This window comes from Rhinopithecus bieti, unplaced genomic scaffold (assembly GCF_001698545.2).
Source record: "Rhinopithecus bieti isolate Rb0 unplaced genomic scaffold, ASM169854v2 scaffold_28547, whole genome shotgun sequence".
Taxonomy (NCBI): Eukaryota; Metazoa; Chordata; class Mammalia; order Primates; family Cercopithecidae; genus Rhinopithecus; species Rhinopithecus bieti.
Genome location: NW_016813480.1, coordinates 446913 through 471562, shown reverse-complemented (window position 1 = coordinate 471562; position 24650 = coordinate 446913). Strand labels below are relative to the sequence as shown.

The 24650-nt window shown below is 45.2% G+C and overlaps 1 protein-coding gene and 1 long non-coding RNA gene across 4 annotated transcripts in view; one reads left to right on the top strand and one right to left on the bottom strand.

Moving 5' to 3' along the window:
• The window catches only part of MTUS2 (microtubule associated scaffold protein 2), a 472062-nt gene that overhangs the window by 431294 nt on the left and 16118 nt on the right, over positions 1 to 24650 (top strand). For all 3 annotated transcript variants that reach the window (XM_017848470.1, XM_017848469.1, XM_017848471.1), the window contains 2 exons: positions 13482 to 13696; positions 21212 to 21317. In XM_017848470.1, the coding sequence (XP_017703959.1) occupies positions 13482 to 13696; positions 21212 to 21317 (321 nt within the window). The remainder of the gene's footprint in view (positions 1 to 13481; positions 13697 to 21211; positions 21318 to 24650) is intronic.
• Positions 9847 to 21062, bottom strand: LOC108512919 (uncharacterized). Its single transcript, XR_001880744.1, has 3 exons — positions 20812 to 21062; positions 18167 to 18607; positions 9847 to 10272 (listed from the first exon to the last, which is right to left on the bottom strand). It is a non-coding gene; the product is annotated as an uncharacterized LOC108512919 (long non-coding RNA).

The window sequence follows — 24650 nt, the reverse complement described above, 5'->3', positions numbered from 1 at the left end:
ATCAACACACTCTTGGGCTATTGATAACTGCCTGAAAACCTTGCTTCTTCTGTGTCTATGCCTAAAAGTTCCTGGGCAGAAACAATTCAAGGCGATCTCTTTTGTTCCTAGGAATCTGTTTGACGTATTTGGTTGTAATCAGGAGAAGCTGGGATGAGTTGATGAGGAAAATCATGTCTTCCATGTTTAAAGTTAGGTTCTGTAGATTTAAAACATAAATCCATTCCTGTGCAAAATTAAAAGCCATAAACTGATGAATAATAAAGAAAGACAATCATATGGCCAGGTGTGGTGGCTCACGCCTATAATCCCAGCACTTTGGGAGGGCAAGGCAAGTGGCTTACTAGAGCTCAGGAGTTTGAGACCAGCATAGGCAACATGGTGAAACCCCATCTCTACCAAACTACAAAAGATTAGCCAGGTGTGGTGGTGCATGTCTGTAGGCCCAGCTACTAGGGAGGCTGGGGTGGGATGATCACTTGAGCCTGGGAGACGGAGTTTGCAGTGAGTCGAGATTGCACCACTGTACTCCAGCCTCAGTGACAAAGTGAGACCCCATCTCAAAGAAAAAAGAAAAAGAAAAAAAGGAAGAGAGGTGCCTCCCACATCCTGTGGAAAATATGCTTTGCATTTGACAACCTGAAAAAAGGAATAAAATGTTGAACCTATTACCATCAAATGCATTCAGATTTCTTATCTGGCAGCCATTAAGTCTCCTACTCACCTAGGAGCAAATAAGGTCACCCAAACTATGGGATAGAGGAATGAAGTCAGCAACAGGCTGTGGAAAGAAGCCCCTCCAAACAGTGAAGCTTATTAAATGATTGGGTCACAGGAGTTCATTTTTTAGAACCCCGCAGGGCAATTCTACACAGCGGAGAGTGATCGCAAACTTAAACTTTTGCCTCTGTTTAAACATTTTTCAGTAACTTGTTGAAAGCTCTTTCTAAAAGGGATATTCAACATGCAGATGATAGTACCTTACAATTTATGTAACAAATATTCATTTGAGATGAAATTAAAAATCATTTTTCGATGCCACTTTGCACAGGAAAAAATAATAATAATAAAGCTAGTAAATGACCACTGCAACCACAGGGAGCCACTCATCTTGCCTTTCCAATGCCTGAGCCTTCTGGATGGCCTCCATGCAGTGTATTATATGAGCCGGTGCCATGGAGATCTTAAAACTCTGCAAGCCCAAATTAACCTGGAGGAGAGGAAGAAATGGGCTCTCTGCAAAACCATTTCCTATTAAAGCCATTTCCTATTTATGGGCAGTAGTGTTATCAGTTCTCACTTGGACAGCATTTTTTTTTCTTTGCAAAAACTTATAACCATCCTCTTAAATCCATTTCCCCTTTCTTCCTTTGCCTCCATAAATCATTCTTGTATTTTTCTCCTCTCAGACCAAGAAGGTTATAACCTTGCAGTTATATTCACACACAGGATCAGTCATTATCCATTTGTTGAAATGCTTATCCTGTAGCTTAAGAATATATAAAATGAGGCCAGTCGTGGTGGCTGATGCCTGTAATCCCAACACTTTGGGAGGCTGAGGCAAATGGATAGCTTGAGCCAAGGAATTCAAGACCAGCTGGGGCAACATTGAGAAACCCTGTTTCTACAAGAAAATACAAAAATTAGCCAGGTGTGGTGGCGCACACCTATAGTCCCAGCATCGGCAGCGGAGGATGGGGGCAGGGATCATGTGAGCCCGGGAGGTGGAGGCTACGGTGAGCCATGATCACACCACTGCACTCCAGCCTGGGGACAGAGGGAGACCCTGCCTCAGAAAAACACAAAAACATCCCAAAAGAATACATAAAATGGCCAAGTATTTATTACTAAAAAAGAGCTTTAAACTAATCAGGATTTTTGTTCTGCTTTTCCTTATATTTCTTTGTTTCGCCTCTTCCAAAGCATATGGCAGAATAACAATATTATTATTCTTCAAAAGAGCATTACTGCGGCTGGGCACAGTGGCTTATGGCTGTAATCCCAGCACTTTGGGAGGCCAAGGTGGGAGGATCACTTGAGGTCAGGAGTACTGGACCAGCCTGGCCAACATGGTGAAACCTTGTCTCTACTAAAAATACAAAAATTAGCCAGGTATGGTGGCGGGTGCCTGTAACCCCAGCTACTCGGGAGGCTGAGGCAGGAGGATTGTTTGAACCCGGGCTACACAGAGGTTGCAGAGTTGAGATTGCATCACTGCACTCCAGCCCTGGAGACAGGGTGAGACCCTGTCTCAAAAAGCAAACACACACACACACACACACACACAACTGAGATTTGAACACCTGGACTGAGTCCTGGCTGGTCTCTTTCTAGCTGTGTTAGCTTAGATGAGTCACTGAACCTCTCCAAGCCACGATTTCTTCTACTAAATCAGAGGAAAAATGCCTGCTTCACCCATCTTTGCAATTTGCAGTGAAGGTTGAACAAATTAATATTGGGTGTTAAGAACCTTTATAAACTATGAAACTCATACAGATGCCAGACATTGATATTGCTATGAATTTCTCATGTCACTGGGACATGAAGTGGTTCTGCAAAAGCACGTTCTTGTAATTGAAGCTTATCTCCTTAGGGGCCCATTTTGGAAGGAAATTATAATAAAAACTGGTACCCCTTTCCCTGTTTGCTGTCACAGAAGAGAGTGGATGTAATATACACCCGTGCACCATCACAATACCCATAGAATTTTAGGATGCTAGGACAGAAAGAGGCTGCATACTGAAGGTACCCAACCTCCTCATTTGACCGATGAGAATGTCGGGCCCTGAGAGGCCTGGGCCTTGCTCAAGCTCCCACAGCTGGTGTGGACAGAGCCTGGGCCTCACCTGCCTGGCCTCTGCTTTGTCCTTCTCCCTCCTCTGACCACTGCCCTTCCTGGACTTTCGCTTTTTCCACCCACCCCTTCTAATCTCTCTTTTTCTGGAACCTCTGACCTGCAGGATTCAGTGTACAGTAAGTTATTTAAGAAAGAAGGCTGGGTGCAGTGGCTCACACCTGTAATCCCAGAAACTTGGGAGACCAAAGCAGGAGGATCATCTGAGCCCGAGAGTTCCAGGCTGCAGTGTCATGATTGCGCCCTTGCACTCCGGCCTGGGTGACAGAGCAAGACCCTGCCTCTAAAAAATAATAACACAAATAAATAAATCTTAAAGAAGTAAGGGGTGAGACTTCAATGCAGCACTTCTGACATGGATCTGGGGATCTGGGGGCCTCTGTAGTCATCTGGTTTGGGGGCTTTGTTCTCAAAGTTTGGCTCACAGGGAAGGAAAACATCAGTGCTCTTTAAAACGCCACCTTGATAAGAAATCTTTCTGTATTTGTTACATCCCATCCCCAACTCCTGATGCCCAAAATGCCCTTCACCTTAGTACAGCCAAATGTCGAATATCCTTTCACAGACTGTTTGCAGGCCCTCAGGAAGAAACACACAACTATTAGCCTGCCCCACCTCCCTGGGGGAGTTGAATAACTCGAGTCCATCCTGAGGCTCTGTGCTTTTAATAACTCAGTACTGTATAAAATGCAGCACAGCATGTGAACCAGGTGATAACCATCATTAATCATGAAAGGCTTATCAAAACTGAGCAGTCCTGAATTTTATATTTTTCATACTAATTGGCAACCTCCAACATCATCCAGAAAGGCTCTTCCTGAACGTTGTGACCAGAGGGGAGTTCCACTGTAAGATTCCTGTCTGTCCCACACCTCCCTCATCCCGTCCATGAGCAAGTCAGTTTGTCTTTGCCTCCCAAATGCATCCCCCATCCATCCATTCCTCCCCATGCAACAACCTGAGTCCAAGTCATCACTGAATCTCACCACCTGGGCTCCAAACACATTCTCCTTGCTGATTGCCTCGCTTCCATCCTTGCATCCTATGGTCTGTTCTCCGTGCAGCTACCAGAGGGATTTAAAAGCTTCATTCGTTCCTGTTACCCCCTGTTTGATACTCTCTGGGGACTTTCCATTTTCACCTGAGCATAACCCTAACTCTTTTGAGGGCCCACAGGCCCTGCGTGATTAGCCCCTACCTTCCTCTAGAACTTCACCTCCTTCTGCTCTCCTCCATGGGCACTCAGGCCCCACTGGTTGTCTTTCTGTCCACAGCATGCCAGGATTGTTCCCATCTGAAGACCTTGGCGTTTGCAGTTCCTTCTCCCTGGGACTCCCTTTCCCCATCTCTCTATGTTCTTCTCTGTTGTTCAAGTCTGTTTGAATGACGTCTTCGCCAAACAGCCTTCTTTATCCACCCCAGCTGAACTTGCCTTCCCCTTTCCCCCGTCTTTCCCTAGCCTTGCTTCTGTTTCATTTTCTTTACTGCACTTATCTACAGGTTTTACTATCTGAAATTTTGCTTCCTGGCCGGATGCGGTGGCTCACACCTGTAATCACAACACTGCTGGAGGCCGAGGTGGGTGGATCGCTTGAGGTCAGGAGTTTGAGACCGGCCTGGCCAACATGGTGAAACCCCGTCTCTACTAAAACTACAAAAATTAGCCGGGCTTGGTGGCGCGTGCCTGTAATCCCAGCTACTTGGGAGGCTGAGGCAGGAGAATCGCTTAAACCCGGGAGTCAGAGGTTGTTGTGAGCTGAGATCACATCACTGCACTCCAGCAACAGAGCGAGACTCCATCTCAAAAATAATAACAGTAATAATAAAATGAAATGAAATTGTGCTTCCTACATTTTTTGCTCATTTGTTTGCCCACCATGACAGCATCTGTTCTCCACTATGCCAAGAACAGTGCTATGTCACAAGAGGTAACATAAAGTCAATGCCAGTTTATTGACTGTTGGCCTGTCTATCTGAACACAGATGCAAAAATGAGGATAGCACTGTCCTTACCCACTGCTGAGGGAGACAGACAGGTAAAGAGATGTGTTGCAGTTTACAACAACAGCGGGTATTTCTAGGAAGCTATGGTGAGGCGATTGTCCTCCCTCCCAATATTACCACACGGGGCACCGCGGAAGCCCCCACCGGAGGGGTGGACAAGAGGAGAGGCCTCAGCTTATGCCTCAGCCTCTGCTAGGCAGGCCTAGCCCTCCCACACATTGGTCTTAGATCACTCAGTTCCTCCTCCTGAGCCCCTGCCTGCTCTTTGCAAACGGATTAGGATACTTACGGGACCCCATAGGCTTACTGTGGGGAATGGTATGAGGCAGGTGCTTGGCACCCAGGAGGTGCTCGCAGATGTCACCTGTGATTTTCACAGCGCCAGCTCCCTTTTGGTCACCAGGCCCTAGAGGTGCTGCAGGGACCTGTAGAGATGACAAGAGCCCCAATGACTCCTGCTCTTTCACTCTTGGTCCATGAACTTTCTGTTACTGGTTTTTTTTTTTTTGAGATGAAGTCTTGCTCTGTCACCCAGGCTGGAGTGCAGTGGCGTGATCTCGGCTCACTGTAACCTCCGCCTCCCGAGTTCAAGCGATGCTCCTGCCTCAGCCTCCAGAGTAGCTGGGATTACAGACACGTGCCACCAAGCCCGGCTAATGTTTGTATTTTTAGTAGAGATGGGGTTTCACCATGTTGGCCAGGCTGGTCTCCAACTCCTGACATCAGGTGTTCCGCCCGCCTCAGCCTCCCAAAGGGCTGGGATTACAGGCGTGAGCCACTGTGCCCGGCCATGGTCCGTGAACTTTCATCCTTCATTTTCAGCCATTCCTTTCTCACCTCCTAACATTGTCATCAAAAATCAGTAATCAGAGAGAGTAGGGCTCTACAGGGTAGTGTGCCCGGGATCCCAGGCAGTTGTGTTTCATGCAGCCCGCCTGACCGCCTTGCGGATGTTCCTGTGACCTAACAGGTTTGGACAAAGACAGTTGCCACCAGAGGGCATATTTCAGGCAGCATAGCTCCGCCTGGTGGTCACAGGTTTGTTACAAGGATCTGTGCTGCCAAAAAAGAAAAACTCCACTGCATAAAGATGCTCATAATATTTAATCCCATGTAATTTTACAGGAAGGAATGTATCCTAAATGAAGAAAAGCAAAATGATATATGGGTGAACATGTTTGTTGCATTGTCTATAATGGCAAATCTTGGAAACAAACTAATTGTGCAATAATGAGAGAATATAAATTGTGTTACATGAACATGAGAATATAAAGTTGCTGTAAAATGTTAGGTAGGAAGACATAGGAACTTCCTAACAGGATATTAAGAATTCACACCACTGAAATGCTGTGAAGGGATTGCACAATTTAAATTTTCATTTTCTTTGTGTAGTGACATTAAGGATGATTTTTTAAATTAAATTTTGTCTTTGACAGTTATTTTGTCTTTTCAATTACTCCCAATCTCTTGAAGAAACAACTTAATCTTTTATCTAACTGTGATATTGTCTTTCATCAGTATGTGACGATAGTGACTATTATAGTGACCTAAATATATATAATGTGCATGTAAATATATGTGTGTGTATATATGATGATAACATGTATATATTATATATACACACAAAGTATTGGTTCATCATTTATTTTATAGCTATTATATATAAAGCTTTCGCTATGACATAAAAGGCCACGTAATATTCTTATTTATGATTTTATTACGAGCTATAGAGCCAGATAGTTCTCTTTTGTTTCAATCTAGTGCTGTAACCTCCTATTTTTGCTGCCTCTTTGGAAAACCAATGTAAAGTTACAATTATTCAAAAGACTCTTGGGACAGTCGTTGAGAGCAAATTGATCTTACTCGATTCTCTTACTCAATTTATGAACTGTGGTTGAAATTAAGCTTGTCTTATAAATGGTTCCAGCAGCAATTTTAGTCTGCTGTTGTCTCAAGGATCACACTACATCTTACTGGTTTATACTCAGAAGTTGGCAGATTGATATCTTTATATTATATATGTCTGAGGATGTTCCAAATGCAGTTTTAATAATATTTTAGGTATTTTTATATCAGATATGTGTGTATTATTTGTTGTCAATAAACATCAGTTATTTAAAACTGTACAACAGATTATAATCCTACTTTTGCTTTTCAAATTTATGCTTATGAATTAGAAATGTTATATTATCTTGACCAATCATCTGATTATTTGAAAATTTACTTTCTCAGCTCCCTAGATTATAGGGGTTTATGATAGTGGTGTCTGCCTTTCACTGTGAAGGACTAAGTGTTTTCACATGAATAGAAATAATGAAAGTGAAACTCCAGGTGTTGTCTAATGCTATTAAATTAGCTTACATTAATCTCCGGCTGAAAAGTGCCCAAATAGATAGACTTCTGAAGGTTTACTAGAGGCAACAGGATATTTATTTCTTTAGGGACTCCATTATTGGAACCATTTTCCCTGGTGCCAGCTGCTCTTATTATCCAATATTTTCTACAGGCCTAGGGCTTACAACAGAGAGCCTCTGGAAGAATGTAGGCATCACCTCTCACTTTATAATAGCAATTGGGAATTTGGGGATTGGAGCTATATGTGCAAAAAGTGATTACTTTGCCACTTTATAGACAGCAAAACTGAGGTTTACCCAGTTTGTGATTTATGTAAGACAACAGTGCAGTTCAGGGACAGCCCTCGAATGAAACCTGATCATTTCTGAGCCCTAGTAGAGTGCCTGATCCATGAGTCGTCCTACCACTGACGTGGGTAAAACTACCAGTGAAATTGAAAAGTCCGACTGCTGGATACCAGAACTTTTGAAAACCCAGACTTCTCTTCAGTTATAACAAATAATTTTTAAAATCTCTGTACTTCTAAGTCATGCAAACAATAAATAGGGATTTAATGAAATATATATCATTACAGGAATTTAATATACAGTGACTCCTATACCTTGGCATCCAACCTCCCAAAGGAGAAAGAGTAGACATAGAGATACAGTTTTATCACAAATGTAATTTTGCAATTACACGGCTTGGCGTGTTGCCTTTTCTAGGTTTAACAATATATTACAGAGGTCATTCCATGATGCTACAAAAAGATTTGCCTTATTTTTTTACTGGTTACCCAAATCCCACTGGCATAGGATTCAACCTATGTGTGTATTGGGTTTGTCATCATAATTTAGCCCCCTACTAGTTCCCTAAGCCAAATTATGCTACAGTGGTTGACCTTGACCCAGTTTTTTGTGCACTTGTGAAATTATCATGTTAAAAGATATGTGTCATCTAATTCTTTTCACCAATGTACATAAGTTGTTTTTATTCTTTTATGTACGTTTTGTCTGTTTTATTCCATCTATACAAGTCAGCTTATTGCCTTGATCCTCTAGAGTTAAAGCTACTGACATTGGCATGTGATAAATAATTTTTACCCATGCAAAACAGCACTTTCTAAAGACAAAATAAATGGTTAGATTTTTTTTTAATTATTTTCATTTGAGTTTTATGTGCTCAATGTATCTCTAGCTAAGAAGTGGTAAGAATGATTCCTAGGTTCCACGTACAGCCATGCACCACATAACAACACTGCAGTCAACAACAGACCTCATGCACAAAGGTGGTCCCACAGGATTACACTACGGCTGAAAAATGTCTATCACCTAGTGACGTCAGAGCCTCACAGCACAATGCATTACTCACATCTTTGTGGTGATGCTGGTATAAACAAACTGAATGTGCTGGCAATCCTAAAAGGGTCTGGCACATATAATTATGTTCAGTATATAATACTTGATAATATAAATGACTTTGTTACTGGTTTATGTGTTTACTCTGCTATATTTGTATTACTATTTTAGAGGATACTTCTTCTATTTATTATAAAACAAAATTCACTGTAAAACATCCTCAGGCAGGTCCTTCAGGAGATACTGTGGAAGAAGGCATTGTTTTCCTAGGAGATGACAGCTCCATGGGTGTTACTGCCCCTGAGGACCTTTCCTTGGGACAAGATGTGGAGTTAGAAGATGGAGATATTGATGGTCCTGAGCCTGTGTAGGCTTACGCTAATATATGCCTTTGTGTCTTAGTTTTTAACAGAAAAGCTTAAAAAGTAAAATAAATAAATAAATAATTTAAAATAGAAAAGGCTTTTAGAATAATGATATAAAGAAAAACCATGTTTGAGCAGCTTTACGGAGTATTTGCATTTTAGGCTGAGTGTTATTACAAAAGAGTCAAAACATTTGAAAAAATTAAGAAGTTTGGAAAGTAAAAGGTTATAGTAAGCTGAGGTTAACTTACTTTGAAGACAGAAAAAATTATTTTAAATAAATTTAGTGTAGCCTAAGTGTACAGTATTTCTAAAGTCTATAGTAGTGTACAGTCATGCCACAGGCCCTCACATTCACTCACCACTCACTGACTCACCCAGAGCGGCTTCCAGTCCTGCAGGCTTCATTCGTGGTAAGTACCCCGTGCAGTTGTACCATTTTTTATCTTTTATACCATAGTTTCACTGTACCCTGTTAATGTGTAGATATGTTTGAATTCACAAATACTTAGCATTGTGCTGTAACTTTCCTACAGTATTCAGTACAGTAACATGTTGTACAGGTTTGCAGCCTAGGAACAATAGGCTACACCATATGGCCAAGGTGGGTAGTAGGCTATGCCATCTACACTCCATGATGTTTGCACAGTGATGAAATTTCCTAATAAAGCATTTCTCAGAACGTATCCCCATCATTAAGCAATGCATGACTGTATATCCATATATGTATATATGTTCGTGTGTGTGTGTGTATATTCAACAGTGTTGTGGTAGGGTTTTCACTGTTGTTTTATTTTGCCAGCATTTGTCTTCACCATTATTATATAGAGTTTTAAAATCAGAATATGAACTTTCCTTCTATAAAAACATCTAAATTTATCCTCTGAGATATACTCCATGTCATGTTAGTGTTTTAAAAATGTTCTTCCTCTCTGTTGGTAAAAATTTTATTGAGATATAATTCACATACCATACAATCCGCCCGTTTAAAGTATACAATTTGGTGGTTTTCAGTATATTCCGCGTTGTGGAAAGCTGTCACCACAATCCATTTTAGAACAGTTTCATCACCCCAAAAGAAACCCAGATTCTTTCTCTCGCACCCATAATGCTGCCGTTCCTGTCATTTCAATTTTGAAAGATATCTTTGCCCTCCAAGGCCGCTGTATCAATTGTATTTCACCTGCAGTCCATCGATTGACAGTTTCCTCATACTCTTCCTGTTTTATCAGAACATTTCCTCTTTATCAGCCTTGTAGATGAAACATGATTTCCTGCTTCCATTTGCAAGGGCACTGAGCGTCTTTTCATGTTCCTTGGCTGTTTGTGTTACCTCTCAGTGAGCTTCTTGGTAAACCTAAATACAACCAAATACATCGATGTCACTGCTTTAGTTATCCCATCCACAGGCACATGCTACGTGAGGCGAAGGCACTATGAAGCTACTTCACAATGACCTTTAGAGGCAAGAGCACTTTGCAGACAGGCCCCGTGCACTGGGAGCTCGTTCCCTGGACTGTCCTAGTGGGCAGCAGGGGACTGTGTTTTTGTCTGTAGGGTGACTTCATGCTTTCTCCCCATGTAGATAAAATTCTTGCTTCTCTACTTGACTTAATTTGACTTTGTGTCAATCTGTCAATCACTGTTTTTTAATTGACATTCTATGGTCTTTGTTCTATTTTCTTAACACCCAGTCATCCCAGGATAAACCTATCTTTATATATCTACCTCTTACCTCTTCTATGATTCCTAAGAGCTTTGTTCGCTAGCTCAATTCCCTGGTGGAACCCTGATGACATTTTTTTCGTTGGAGGGTCTTTAGGGAGAGCTGGAGCTCGAGTAAACTGGGGTCTCAGAACTCCTAGGAACAGGAATGTCCTCACCCCTGCCACCACACCTGAGCCACATTGCCTATCAGTCATTGTTCATTAAGTTCCTTGTGTGGGGACTGGAGTCTCCAGTGATCAGAGGAAGGGGAGGACTCTGGGGATCCCCTGCCACGCCCTCAGTACAAGGAGCCACAAAGTCTCTGACCAAGTCTGCCTTTCATACTAATAATTATTAGCAGGCGAGCAAAATGTCGGCTTCCTTCCTGTGCTCCGAAGCTTGGTGCTTTCCAGCTCTTTGTTCCTTAGAAATACCTCACCTAAAAGATCTCCTTGCAACAGATGTGGCAATATATTCAGGGGCACACCTAACTTGATACCCAAAATGGACCATTTTTAACACCCTGTCTTCTATACCACTAAATTATGTTCAGCATCACCATGTAAAAATCAGTAATACACATCATTTTCCTGACTCACTACATAAATAATTTAAAAAGAAGAAATTTCCATTTTCATTACATTATTTAAATTTATTAATTGAGAGGAATTCAGTGCCACTTCTGTCATATTCCTGCCAAACAGGCGTAAGCTCAATGGAATAAGAAGAAAACGTCAGATGCACTAAATTCAGAGACATTCAACAAGTTTCCTGGCCAGTTCTCTTTAAAAGTGTCCAGGTTCTAAAAGTCAAGGAAAGACTGAGGAACTGTCCCAGCCTGAAGGAGACTAAGGAGACAGGAGCCTCCTTTGCAGCAACTTGTGATTCAGGGCTGGATTCCTTTGCTAAAAAGGACGTCGTCGGAACAACTCGTGAAACTGAAGTAGGTCTGAGCACTGGGCGGCACTATTGTCGCAATGTTTCTTTCCTGATTTTCATGACGGTGCTATGGTTAAATTGGGGAAAGCCCTTATTTGTAGGGAATGTACATGGGGAGATGTGGGGTTCATGTTCCGCAGGTCAGCATCTTACTCTCAAATGGTTCCAGTTACACAGTAATGTCCTTGTACTGTACTTCTATGTTTTCTCTGTGTTTGTGATTTAAAAAATAAAAAGCCCCTAAAAGTTCAAAATCCTGAAAGGTAAGTCACTGTAGCAGTTGTTCAGAACTTAGAGCAACAAAAGCCTTTTTCGAGAAGGAGTCCTTGTCCACCAATATTGTTTCGAATTATTGGTGCAAAGCGCTCATCAAAAGCCAGGCATCTTTTAAAGTCAGTTTGGTTTTCGCTTGTAAATTCGGACCTATAGTGCATCTCCTTACTGCCTACACATGGAATGAACAGCTCCCACCACCCTGCCCTCGGTGCATCCTGATTGCACTGGGAGATCAGAGTTCTCCATTAAATGATGGGATGTGGGACACTGGCCCAACGGAAGCCCTTGGGTAGGCTAGGAAGACCACTAGGGACAGTGTTAGGCTGCTGGGCTGTGTGAAGGGTGTTAGGACACACCCTTCACACAAGGGCAAGGTGCCTGTGTCATATCTAGGCAGTCCACCACCACCACTTCTTTCACCAGAAGAAAAAAAGTTAACATCCCTTATGCTAATTAAACTTTTCAGAGCCAAATGTGGCAAAGAAGCCCTATTTTATTAGCTGCCTCTATAGCGTGGGACTTCTAATTAGGGTGTTTCATGCCATCTAGCAACCTTGGATGTATATTCCCGTCATCGGTAACCACCACTAGAGTGTGGATTATGGTTAATCAGCACCTATACCTGCTCATTCGATTTTAACCTAAATGCCAGTGTCTCCCCAGTTCACAGCACAGCGCAGCGAGCATGGTGGACCTTTGCAGAACGAAAATGATGTGTCCGTGTGCCTCGGCATTTGCATTTGGGTGTGTGTGTAATCAGCTCCATTGGACCTAGACGTAGTAGACTGTCAAGGTCTTGGAACCAGGTGTGCAGTTCAGGGAGAGGTCTTTAGAATGGAAGCACTTGGCTCTTGCCCACAGCACAGGAGAGGCACAGACACTAAGACAGAGCAGGCTTGGAGGGGGAGCTCAGGCAGGAGCGGTGGTGGCTAATGTCATTGCCTCATGCCCTGTTCTCAGCTGGCACACTTGAAGCCAACCACGACTCTGTGATTAGGGGTGGAGTGCCTATGCAAAAGAGATACCAAGTAGAAAACTTCAGGGTACCGGAAAGGAAGCCCCCACACCACCTTCTCTGAGATCATCCTGTTTGGCATTTTAGCTAGAAGAGAATAGCCTTAGGGGCCAGGCCCTATTCCTATCTCCAGCTTCCAAAGTGTGCAGCTCTCAAGTCTTGAGGGACATAAGAGTCACCCAGGGGTTTTGCTGGAAGTTGAGATCCTGAATTCCTGTCTCATGGGCTCTGATTCACCCAGGGCATATTTCAGAGCCTACATTTTTACCAAACGCCCAATATTTTTTATGTCTGTGGACCACGGACCTTGTCACAACTTGCCCTAGAGACCTTGCCATCAGAAAGCCCAAATTTGCCTTCCCAGCTCCTTCTGCAGCCACTGGATGACCTTGGGCAAGTCTCCAGACCTCCGTGGGGCTGCAGCTTCTCTTCAACATCCAGGGTCTGTCGTGAGGATCTAGATCTAATGGGTAGAAAGGAAAGCACTTTACAAACCGTGTAGCCCTGCAGAAGTCAGAGGACCTCGCCCTGCTTATTACACCAGGCTTGATGATCTGACCATGGAGGCTGAGTCCTTCCCATGCCTCCTACAGCCATTTTTTAAGAAAGATCTTGTGCTTTGCACCCAGCCTTCCATACAGCAAAGTGCGAGAAACTACAAAAGGAGAAGGAGGAGCTGGAGAGGCGGTTCGAGGACGAGGTGAAGAGGCTGGGCTGGCAGCAGCAGGCCGAGCTCCAGGAGCTGGAGGAGCGGCTGCAGCTGCAATTCGAGGCAGAGATGGCGCGCCTGCAGGAGGAGCACCGTGACCAGCTGCTGAGCATCCGGTGTCAGCACCAGGAGCAGGTCAGTCTGCAGTGCCGCTCGAGCTCTGCTGTTGGGTGATGCGGGTGGCAGGCGGAGGGGATCCAGTGCCCCATTAGCAAGAAGTCCTATTCAGTAGGTGAGCTTTTCGAACAGTTCATTTTCTGAGTTGCTTTCTCCTTTCTCCCCCGTCCTCTCTTCTCCTCCAGCCACTCTGGCCTCCTTCACTCTTCCTCAGGGTTTTCACACTTGCTGTGTCCTCTGCCTGGAATGCTCTCCCTCCAGACAGTGCATGGCTCCCTCTTGCCCTCCCTTCCAGACTTTTCTCCAGTGTCACTTTTCTCAGTGAGATCTTTATCCAAAATTATTATTCCTCCCCCCACCACATACACACCCAGTGTTAGTGTTCCTTCACTACTTATCACTAACATACATTTTGCTTTTCTACTTTATTTAGCATCTTTCTATTCCATGAGGGCAGAAAGAATAACAAGCAAACATGTATCTGGCACTCGTCCTACACCGGACACTGCTCTAAGCTCTTTACATGAACTGACTCATTTAGTCCTCACAGTTCCCCTAATGAGGAAGGTACCATTCTTATTCCCATTTTACACGGGAGAAAGCCAAGCCCCCATGGTTCAATAATTTGCCAGAACTCACAGAGCTGGTCATGGAAAAGCCAGGGTTGAGCCAGTCTGGCTCCACACCCCTGCTGTCAGCCACTAAGTACTTGCTTGCCAGCTCTCCTGCTGGATCCTGGCACCTGGATCCATGCCTGGCGGAGTACCCACAATATCCATTTGCTGAATGAAAGAATGAATGCCAATGGTTAACCTTCGCCCAGAAACCTTACTGGAGAGGAAAATGCATCCATGGACTTACCAGAGGATAATTCCTCCCTGGACAACAAGGGAGCTTGTTAGTATGAAAGCCGGAAGGAGGCAGGTGCTGCCACCCCCACGGCAGCCACCCTGTCCATGACTGCCATTAGTACTGATGAGAGGCGGGCGGACGATTCAGTGTACCCACCCTGCTTCCATGAGCACTGCTCCTTTCTTTTATCTTATTTCTAAGTTCTCCAGCTCCGGTGCCTTCACCCCCACCTTCTAATTGGTATGTTGCTTTATATAGTGTGCTTATGATATGCTTAAGGTAAGTTGACATTTGTGAAGGGCACCCTTTAAATCTCACTTGGCATTCAGGTTTAGTGTCGAGTGGCCTCTTCATTGTCAGAAACCCTTGGGCTGCCCTCCTCAGCTGCTTCCAAATGGACATCCCAGACGGCAATACCCACCCGGCCCTCCCACTGCCCCAGAAGAGGCTTGTGAATCTTAGGGGACCTGGGAGAAATTCAAGAGTAATACTAATTGCTGTCATTGTAATAAAAAACCTCTCTTACTTTATGGCATTTTATTCTAGACAGTATCTCAGGTTAGTCATTCTCCTTTCCTAGAGGCCTATAAAAACCAGACACACCTCCCTGTTTGAGGTGGGTTAGACTGTAGAGACTAGGAAACAGAATAGGTTACAGCTAAAGTTACCTGTTGGTGTTAAGATGCGACACTGAACCCCCGGCGTCGTGCCTCCTAGTCTGTCTGCATGTAACTCCTGTCAGGAGACATTTGCACGGGCTGCCGTCTACAGTCTTACTCATTTTACGGCCGCTTTGTACGTCTCAAGCCTGGTGTGAATACCAACTTGTTCTGTGCCTCTGTATCTATGGGCTGTTCATTCCCAGTTTTATGCAGAACACGTTTATACCCATATTTACCAAAGGCCTCTGATCTGAAGGTTTGAGTTGGTTGAGAAGATGCCAGAAGGTGAGGAGGAGGGGTAAGAGGTGGTCTGCAGACAGGAGATGCTGAACAAAGGCTCACGTGGTGGTGTCCTGGAGCTGAGGCACTGCTGAGGGGGGCATGTCCACTCGAGGGCCAGGACGCCTTGCTGAGGCCTCACCTGTGCAGAAGTATGTGCCAAGGGGTGTGCCTCACCTCTTCTTAAAGCCAGGACATGGTGGCCTTTTAGATATTTCAAGCTGGAGTGATGAAAGGAAAGAAACCCTTGACGTTTCCACATGAAAATGACTTACATAAGCTACCTGGGCGTAATTCAAACATGTTCTGTTGTATGAGAGCTCTGTGCTCCGTTCATGATCCTTTATGATAGCAAAAGCCGTTTATTTATTTACTGATTCACCTGTACAAAGAATATTTATGGAATGCATTGTATGTATGCAAAGCACCATGACAGGATACTGCAAGAGATACTAAGATGTATAAAATGTGGGCTTGCTTATCTATCCATTGAGGAAGCTTCGAGATAAGTGCCCAAGGAACTGTCACGTGGGTGAGAAATGCAGGCAGCGTGTGGAGGAATTGAGAGTTTCACATCTTATCCTCACAGCTGGAAGTGTCAGAAATCATATCTGAGTGCTTTACATTTGGCTGAATCTTTCCTACAGAAACCCATTGGTTTGGGGGAACCAGAGAGTCAAGCCTATGAATTATTCAGGCCCCTGATTCTGCTCCTGCTGCAGAACGTTGGCTGTTTCCCCAGGCTTCAGTTTCCCTAGCAGAGAACATGCAGGAAGTGAGGAAGATGAAATGCACCCCAGGCCAATAGTCTAACTACCAGATAGAATCAGTGTTCCTGTTTAGTGGGGGAGGAGACTCAAAGGTGTGTGACTGAGATGGAGAAGAGGATGATCTGTGGTTTCAGAGTCCCTGGTGGACTCTCCACTCTTGGGGCCTCCTTCTCAGGGACAGTTGCACTGGGCAGTGCTAACCCCACAGATAGCGACATCTCTGTCCTTCTGGAACCTTCAAAATCAGGTTGACTGACTTGGCATCTCCTCATGACCCTGTGGCCCCCAACAGCTGGCAGCAGGGGCAGGTGCTGCTTCCGTTCTGACACGCAGGATTTTCTGAGGCTGCAAATATCACTTGACTCAAACTGGGACTTGCCAGCTGAGGCAGGCTGACCTCTGGCTTTGCAGCAGCACCTCCTTCATGACAAAGCCAACCAGAGCTGCTTCTTGCTCGGCCCCCCCACCATCTCACGGGGCACGGGCTGGCTCTCTGCCCATGGTGTGTGCCCTGGCTACACAGGTGGGTACTTGGAGAACTGGCAAAACACCCCTCCTCAGCCTCCATTCACACTAATTGAATCAGAATCACTGATGAGACCTGGCAGCAGGTTGTTTCTGGACTGTCCCAGGGAATTTCTGTGTACAGCCCGGGCCCGGAACCGCAAGCATCATGGGAGCTGTAGGACCCTGCTGGCTTGAGTTAAGGACCTGAGGGAGGGGTGGAGGTGGTCTTACCTCTTGGCTTTCTTAAGTGAGTTTAAAGACAAGATGTAACTCTTATTTTCAAGGTGCAATGATAAAGGTGTTTAGTGTGTGAAAGCCAGCTCTCCTTCTGTAGCAAGCTGCACATCAATAGATGTCACATGGCCACAGCTTCCCTTTAGCAAAGCACGCAAAACAGACTCACTGTAAACACACACGCATTTTCCTTTTTTGCCCCAAACATGTTCAGCCCAGCTTCCAGCCCTGGTTTCTGGGCTGCCTTTGACTGTCCCCACACGTAGGCAGCCACAGAGCCTGGCATGCAAGGATCAGGCATGTGACCTTTGACCCATTCCTCCAAGACCCTAAGTTTGTCTTACTCCACAACTTGCTCCAAAGCCACACGCTTCAGGGACTGCCTATCTGGATGCATGACGATTCTGCTCCATCAAGGCTCAGCAGACATTCCTCCTCCATAGGGAGCAGCAGAGCTCAGCCTTTGGAGTTTACATGTTGCTTTGTCTCATATCCAGGATGCACTTTCTATGCTTTCGTACGGAAATCATTTTAAACTAAATGACTAAAGGAAAAGCATCCCAGGATTAATCCAAACGTACAGAGGCCACTTTGTCCATCATCTGCATTATGCCTCCTTAGCTCTCCTGCAGAGCAGGCTCACAGCTGCTGTGCAGCGGAAACCACATTCTCTCTAATCAAATAGAAAGAGATCCCTGAGGGCCCTCCGTCTCCCAGCACCAGAGCCTGCCATCAGCCCAGAGGTTCCACGCTCCGGAGGACGCGGTGCAGTGGAGACGGGGCCTCTCTCAACACCTGCCTGCGTGGAGGGCTGCAGAGGGGCAGAGGCACAGCCCGGCATGGGATGACAGCAGAGTGGGAGCTCTGGCATGGCTCTGAGCCAGTGTCCAGGATACTGCAACCCATGACCAAGTGAAGGAGGGCCCCCTCGTTATCTAAAAAGGAAAGTCATTAAGAGAGCGTGGGAGAGAGTGGGCTTGGGCAGGCTCCCTTTCTCTCATCCCATGTGGATGGGCGCAAATGGGAGTTTAATCTGGTTTGGGTTTAATGAATGAAGCCGAGACAATGTAAAACCCACGTTTCTTCATTTGAAATCTAAGTCTTCTCCAAGTGACTTGCCAAAGCCCCAGATCGTTGCATTTTGTAAATGGCTAAATGAAGTCAAACCACAACTATACTCTTACCCATCTGAGAGGGTGGTCTTCCAACCCTGTGCTCTGCTGTCAGTCAGCCCAGCTGAATAGCAGGCAGCTGCGGGAATGGAGTCATGTCACAGGGAACAGCTGCTTTTCCATAGAACGAGGACTACCGGATATCCGTGTTGACAGACGCCTCCATGGCACAGCCCAGAACTCTCTCTATGGAGGGAGGAGGATGGCCCAGTGGTGGTCTAAGGGGACTCACCAGGGTTCTAAATGGAAGAGAAGGATGCTTCAGCCAGCCCGAGTTTGCCATAGGCCATAATGGTCAAGCACTTTTGTCTTTGATTTGGTGATCTTCAATGCATAGAAAGATCTTGTGCTTTCCTTGGGTCACCTTGTTTAAATCTCCTCCAGTTCCTTCTGGTTTCAAGGTCCTCTCAGGCTGGGAATTCTTACTGGCTGCTTCATAAATGTGAACCTGTGCTGTAGAAAGGAGCCAAGAACCACAGGAGAAGAAGTTGTACGGATTAATACTATGACAAGAAAGAGGATGGCCAGCAGTAGGCAGCTCCTTCCTCTTGGAGAGAACATTTTTTAAAAACCATAAAGTTGCATGAAACCTAAATTACTAAAGAGCAGGGATTCTTGTGTTCAGATTTTTTGACTCGTGGGCTCCCTTTAGTTTCCTTCCTAACATACTGGGCATTTCTCTAATTCCATATGAACTTTTAGAGTTAGGAGATCAGTGATTTCACTCATAAAAGCACCTCTGAAAGGTTGTAAGGAACATATGATGCCATTACATTACCCTTACTACAATGGGCATGGATTTCCATCACCACTGAATCAAAGGCTTTTTACCTTCCAGCAAACCAGAATGGCGTACGTTGATGCCACAGACACAGTGTAGCATACATTGATGCCACAGACACAGGAGGCACATCCACCTCCTGGGACTCATGGGACTCTTCTGAAACTTAGTTCTTCCATCTGTCTGTCTTTTCTGAAACCACTCATGATCATTTGTGTAAGCACCCAATAAATTAGAATCACGCCAAGGACCGATGAAAGGTTTTTTGCTCTCCTGAACTGTGTGGCAGCCCTCCAAACAGTGTATGTGTTGGGGGGAGGGTGTGGGGGGGGGGTGCTGTGTTTTTACAGTGTGCTATGGCCTGAGTGACATCCGTAATGGAGCAGAAAGAAGAGATATTTCCTTTTTAAATTAGTGATTTATTTTTCCAACAGATTGAAAGGTTTTGGACAAAGATTCCATGAAAACCTCCTGTAAACAGGAATTGGACAATTAAATACTGTTGTAATCAGCCTTTCTGCTGGTGGGTTCATAGCTCTGAGCTTCAAGTAAATACCGTTTGATCAAGAATGGCCTTTAAATGCGAGCGAGCCATTGTGCACCGTGTCCGTTCTCACACTGCGACGCAGCTTTCCTAATGCCATGGGTCCGCTCTTGGTTCTGCCCAGTGATACTTGTTTTAGTGGATGAAGTTCTTGTTTGCCAGAAGAAAGAGAAGTCGGGATAATTTTTTGATGAAATAATAGTATCCAGAATGGGAATCCACCCCTTTTTAAATCAGATATATCCCCATGTGTCAACTTCACAGGCAGGCTTCTTTTCTTGGGGAAGAACCCTTTCTCCATTCAGATCAAAGGTCAGCCCGTGAATTCTCCCCAGAGAAATGTGGGAGCCTCAGACGTGGCTGAATATGACCAGCTAGAAGCAACGTCTTCTGAACTGGGCCACCAAGGGGCTTCAAGACCAGCGCACATTTTCTAGTTCAGTGGTTTTCAAATGTCAAGTTTTGACACATGAGTAGCTTGTGAAATAAATGTAGCGGCCTCTAACTAGCGTTTTGTAAAATGAAGTAAAACAGAGGAAGCATTTTTAAACCAGACTTTTCCAAATGGAAGGGGGAGTTTTGTTTTTGTGAAACTTTGGTTTTGGGTGTGGTTGTGTGTGGGTGTGTGCACTGTGGTACTGTGTACAATGGTGATGTTTGCAGTGGATCACTGACAGAGAACTTGGATCAACACTGTTGTAGTGTATCCAGGAGAGATTTGCAATGATAGGGAGAGGTCATTTTAGGCAATTACTCCTGCAAGTCATGTATTTGAAGTTAAAACAACAGCCGCAGTAACAATAACAAAAACAGTAAACCTGATAGGCAGGAAGGTGAGGGGTAGGGGAGGGGGTCAGGAAACGTGAAAATAAAGAATCCTGGGCTGGACTGGCTGCACTACTTGCGATTAAACTGCTAGAAGCTTTCCTGCAGCTGGGAAGCAGCACCACGTTGCCTGAGCAGAAAGTCCAAGTTATAATCTGGGGGGCAACCTTGTGTTTAAAAAGAGACACGCAGACCTCCCAGCCTCACCTGGTATTGGCGAGAGAATCCTAAGGTGTACTGGTCTTGCTTGGGGGAGGTCAACACAAAACAATAGTGCATTCGAAAGAGCTTCACCTTTGAAGTCAGACAGACCTGGGTCTCACTACTAGCTCTGCCATTTATTAGCCCTTGGGCAAAACATTTCAAATTTCTCTGAGCCTCAGTTTCCACATCTGTCAATTGGGCATAAAAAGATCTACTTCATAAGGTGGCTCTGAGGGTTAAGTAGAGTAACGTATCTCGACGTATCTCGGGCAGCCTAATAAGTATTCGTTCGCCTCCGTTTACCTTGTGTACTGTAGCTCCCCCTGCCTCTGGGAAACAGACCACCTCGTAGGGAGGACCCATTTCTTTTCCTTTGCCATCATCGCTCATAGCGGTGCAAGGGGATGGACTAGGAGTGGGAAGGGGATGGTCCGGGAGCCACACTAAGGACTTTAAAGAGGTACCTCAGGCAGTGATCCCCTGCCTGGAGTTGGATCCTCCTGCAAAGAGCCAGGTTGTGGCAGTGACCTCCTCTTGACTCTGAGGGCTGCCACATCACCACCAAAGTCCAACTCGCCTGCTTCAGCACGAGGCTGTGACTTGTCATTGATGTTTCAGGTCATGGACCTTTTCCACTCACGGAATTCCACTTCTGTTCTCCAAGCAGCTCTCTGTCTAACCAGTAACTGCGACTCTCCTCCAGGTGGAAGATCTCACCGCCAGCCATGAGGCTGCTCTCCTGGAGATGGAAAATAACCACACAGTTGCCGTCACAATCCTGCAGGATGACCACGACCACAAAGTCCAAGGTAGCTCCCAGCCTCGTGTGCAGCAGGCAGGGGTGGGTGGTGCAAGCCGAGCCTTTCCTGCTACAGGTGTGTGGACCCCCTCTTCCTCTATTGTTCCTCCTTTCCTGTCTTTCCCTCCTGCTGCATTTTTTTCTGTTGGCTCCTGAGAAAAGAAGAGATAGGAATGAAGGATCCAGGTAGCTAGCTGCTCCTTTCTTCCAATGCAGTTATCCTCAGCCTTGCTGAATACTGGAATCCCCAGTCCTCTGGGAAGCTGGAACAAAAGACCAATGCCAGCCTCAGTCCCACCCCAGGGATTCTGATGTCCTTGATCCGTAATGCAGTGTAAGCATCAAGATTTCTTAAGACTCCTTAGGTGATTCTAATGTGTAGCCACACCTGAGGGCCACTGTCTAAAGTAGGCATGGAAATAGTGCACTTTATCGTTTTTTTTTCCAGTTTTTTTTTTTGTTTGTTTTGTTTTGTTTTGTTTTAAAAACAGAGTCTCGCTCTGTTGCCCAGGCTGGAGTGCAGTGGTGCGATCTCAGCTCACTGCAACTTCTGCCTCCTGGGTTCGAGCAATTCTCCAGCCTCAGCTGGAGCCTCCAGCCCAAGTAGCTGGGATTACAGGCACCCACTACCACACCCGGCTAGGCTTTATGATTTTTATGGTCTTATAAAAACAAATGGAAGCCCCGGCTTGGATACACTTTCCTCATATTTGTGATGCTTTCCCGGCCCCTGCAGCATCTGTTTGGATCGGGATATCCAGAGCTGACACTCAGAGGCCACGTTCACCGTGGGTGTGCATTGAGTCTCCAGATCTTTCTTTTTACATTTTTGTAACTTTGAATTATCTTTGGGTTTTATGTGGGTCATAACGGCATCATTACTAAGTTCCAGTGGGATTTTCCTTTGTGAAAGAAACAGCATTTTATACTTTCACATGCATTTACATTAATACATACAATTTATTTTTCAACTTCCTCTCGCTTTACTTTTCCCTCCCAGTCAGCTGATTGTTAAAGTGTGTATTAAAGGCTGGGAGCAGTGGCTCACACCTGTAATCCCAGCACTCTGGGAGGCTGAGGCAGGTGGATCACTTGAAGTCAGGAGTTTCAAGACTAGCCTGGCAAACATGGCGAAACCCCATCTCTACCAAAAATACAAAAATTAGCCAGGCGCGGTGGCCTGACTACACGGGAGGCTGAGGCAGGAGAATCGCTTGAACCCCGGGAGGCAGAGGTTGCAGTGAGTCGAAATTGCACCATTGCACTCCAGCAACAAGAGTGAAACTCCGCCTCAAAAAAAAAGTGTGTATTAAAAGCAACGACAGTTAACAATACATTGATAAACTTTTACAATTTTACAATTTGAGAATTAGCATCAGAGTTTTTATTATTGTAAAAATGTTCTCTGTGAACAAGACCCAGTGTGCCATAACCAAGGTCTGTGTTATTGTCGCCCTCAAGCACCACCCCCGCTGCCTCTGGGAGCTATTAGTAAGTGACCAAGCTGGAGGCAAGGGCCGGCATTTTCCTGGGGACTAGTTTAATGGATTACCTGGGTCCTGTTAGTATGTCTCACACTCAGAGTACTGGCCCCTACCCTTGGCTACACATTGGAACCACCTGGAAGTTTTTAAAAATACACTGATGTGTGGCTCCCTACCTCTGATATTCCAATTTAATTGCTCTGGGGTGCAGCCCAGGCATCAGAAGGCTTTCAAACTCCTTAGGTGATTCTAATATGCAGGAAAACTTGAGAACCATTGTGTGAAACACCATATTAAGCATGAGATAGTGTCATGAGTTTGAAATAAAGAAATACATGATGAAGACACAGATATTAGCAGTGGTTTATGTCATCTTCAGAATGGATACTGCCTCTTCTTTTCCCTTGAGGCATTGGGATCCTTTGAAAACACCCTGAAATCTGTCACTAGAGGAAGCTGGTCTCACGCGAGAGAACATGAGCAGAAATGGTGCAGTGAGCCATGGGGTACCTTTTCTTTCTGGATTTTCACATAAATAGATCCGGTGGATTTTTCTGACTCATGAAGTCTCACTCAGACACCACATTCAAGGTCTGTGAATTATAAATGATGTCAAGGCCATGTGGGTGCAGGTAATGGTAGCTAAAAAATCTATTATTATGGTCAGGATGCTGCTCTCGATGACTGTAACACTAATCATTTAGTCAGAGGCAGGCAGACCGGAAAGGCCACATGGTTCTCTATCAATGAAATCAACACAAACATTTCTTTTCCAAATGTAAATGTCAGCTATAACAACTGGATTTCTTAGTGACCCTTACCACCATTAGTTAAAAGATTTGAGTGAATGAAAGCCACAAAGTCTTTCCTAATTGCAGCTCACGCCACACAGAATGGTAATGGTCGGTCTCCAGTATGCTACCATTCTGAGCATATGATCCAGGCTGATTAATGAGACCCTCCTCCCTCTCGTTACAACATGAAAACAAATTGCTTGTGTAGCCAGAATGAGATGGGCTTCACCCAGCTAGTAAGACTCTTCCCATCTGGAGGAAAATAGAATCCATTTGCTTAATAACTCTCACATGACATCTCTTTCTGCCTAACTTACAAAGTATTGCTGGGATGACACTTTTCACGGAACAGAGTTGTTTCAAACCCTTCAAGAGGAACCAGTCCAATTAGTTCTTCCTTGCATCTGAGTTGTCTTAACACCGAATCTTTGCTGCAGCAAATCCCAGGGATGTGTGGTTCTCAGAGTGCAGCCAAGAGGCTACCAAGGTATCCGTGTAGACACAGCACTGAGCCTGGCTGGCGAGCCCGGCTAGCAGGATGGCTGCTCGCAGCTCCACTGCTTTCCTCAGCCGCAGATGGCTGCTTTGCAGGGGGAAGGAAGAGTGATCCTGGGAGGGGAAGAAGATGGGATTTAATGTTAATTACCTAGTTATCTTGCCATGAGGACAGTTTAGAGAATCAATGAATAACGTGAACAAAGGATCTGACGTGGGCAGGATGGTGATACAGCTGAATGTAGAAGTGTTTGTGTGTGTGTGTGTGTGTGTGTGTGTGTGTGGTGGGAGGTATGGGGGAATGCAGGTGTGTGTGTGGTGGGAGGTATGGGGGAATGCAGGTGTGTGTGTGGTGGGAGGTATGGGGGAATGCAGGTGTGTGTGCATGGTGGGAGGTATGGGGGAATGCAGGTGTGTGTGCATGGTGGGAGGTATGGGGGAAATACAAGTGTGTGTGTGTGTGGTGGGAGGTATGGGGGAATGCAGGTGTGTGTGCATGGTGGGAGGTATGGGGGAAATACAGGTGTGTGTGTGTGTGGTGGGAGGTATGGGGGAATGCAGGTGTGTGTG